The following is a 1547-nucleotide window of genomic DNA, read 5'->3' as shown; positions in this document are numbered from 1 at the left end:
CCGTAAGGAAACTTAAGGTCCAGGCAGCGAGGTTCATCCTGATAAAAGATGTCCTATACAAAAGAGGTTTCTCCCGACCATATTTGAGATGCTTGGGTACGGAAGAGGCAGATTACGTCATAAGAGAGGTACATGAAGGAATTTGCGGAAACCACTCAAGGTCCAGATCGTTGGTACACAAGCTTGTGCGAGCAGGGTACTATTGGCCCACCATGCAGAAGGACGCCGAAGCCTATGTCAGGGCCTGCGACAAATGCCAAAGATTCAGCAATATTATTAGACAACCAACCAAAGAGCTAACCCCGATGACGGCCCCATGGCCGTTCGCACAATGGGGATTAGATATTATGGGACCATTCCCTACAGCCGTACGACAGCTGAAATTCCTGGTAGTGGGCATCGACTATTTCACGAAATGGGTGGAAGTTGAAGCTTTGGCCACGATTACAGAGAAGAACGTGCGGAGCTTTGTCTGGAGATGCATCATATGCAGGTTTGGCATTCCTAGAGTCTTTGTCTCGGACAACGGGAGGCAATTTGACAACGACCCCTTCCGGGATTTTTGCTCACAGTTAGGAATAAAGAACCACTGCTCCTCCCCCGAGCACCCTCAAGCTAATGGCCAGGTCGAAGTCACGAACCGATCCTTGCTCAAGATTATCAAGACTCGGCTCGAGGGGGCAAAGGGTATATGGCCAGAAGAATTGCCAAGTATACTATGGGCATACAGGACGACGACAAGAACACCTACAGGAGAGACACCGTTTCGACTGACGTACGGAGGCGAAGTCAAGACTCGGCTCGAGGGGTCAAAGGGTATATGGCCCAAAGAATTGCCAAGTATACTATGGGCATACAGGACGACGGCAAGAACACCCACAGGAGAGACACCGTTCCGACTGACGTACGGAGGCGAAGCAGTCATCCCGGCCGAAGTTGGACTCACAAGCTACAGGGTGCACAACCATGATGAGAACAAAAACGACGAGGCTATGCGACTACAGCTCGACTTAGTGGACGAGATCAGAGCAGCAGCAGAACAAAGGCTCGCTAGGTACCAAGACCGCATGGCCAAACACTACAACTCTCGGGTCTGACATAGAGACTTCCAAGTTGGAGACCTTGTTCTTAGAAAGGTCATGGGCGCCGCTAGGGACCCTACCCAAGGGAAACTCGGCCCCAATTGGGAAGGACCTTACCGAGTTACGTCGTGGCAGAGAAAAGGTACTTACCACTTGGAAACGTTGGAAGGACAGAAACTACCACACCCATGGAACACCAAGCACCTACGAAAGTATTACCAATAGGAGCTGCAACACGAAGACCAACCTCTTTTTTATTCCAGCAAATTTTAGTTTTACTCCTCAGATTTATCATTTACTTTAGTTTTTTTTGCAACAATACTTTTTAGCCCAAAGGGTAGGATTTGGTTTTAATTACTTTTATTTAAATGCATGGCAATAAGAGGAGTTTATTCAGAAATTGCCGAAGTATCTATTTTTTCTATGGTCCACTAAGTTCACAGCCAAAACGACTAAGTCCATAAC

General features: G+C 48.0%; 1 protein-coding gene across 1 annotated transcript; it reads left to right on the top strand.

The window, feature by feature from the left end:
• The first annotated feature begins 305 nt into the window (after window positions 1-305).
• Window positions 306-970, top strand: LOC115990395 (uncharacterized protein K02A2.6-like). The gene is made up of 2 exons (XM_031114231.1): window positions 306-626; window positions 731-970. The coding sequence occupies exons 1-2, from the start codon at window positions 306-308 to the stop codon at window positions 968-970; spliced, it is 561 nt and encodes a 186-aa protein (XP_030970091.1).
• The last annotated feature ends 577 nt before the right edge of the window (window positions 971-1547 follow it).

This window comes from Quercus lobata, chromosome 5 (genome assembly GCF_001633185.2).
Source record: "Quercus lobata isolate SW786 chromosome 5, ValleyOak3.0 Primary Assembly, whole genome shotgun sequence".
Classification (NCBI taxonomy): Eukaryota; Viridiplantae; Streptophyta; class Magnoliopsida; order Fagales; family Fagaceae; genus Quercus; species Quercus lobata.
Note: the sequence above shows the minus strand (reverse complement) of the source record. Positions and strands in the feature narration are given on the sequence as shown.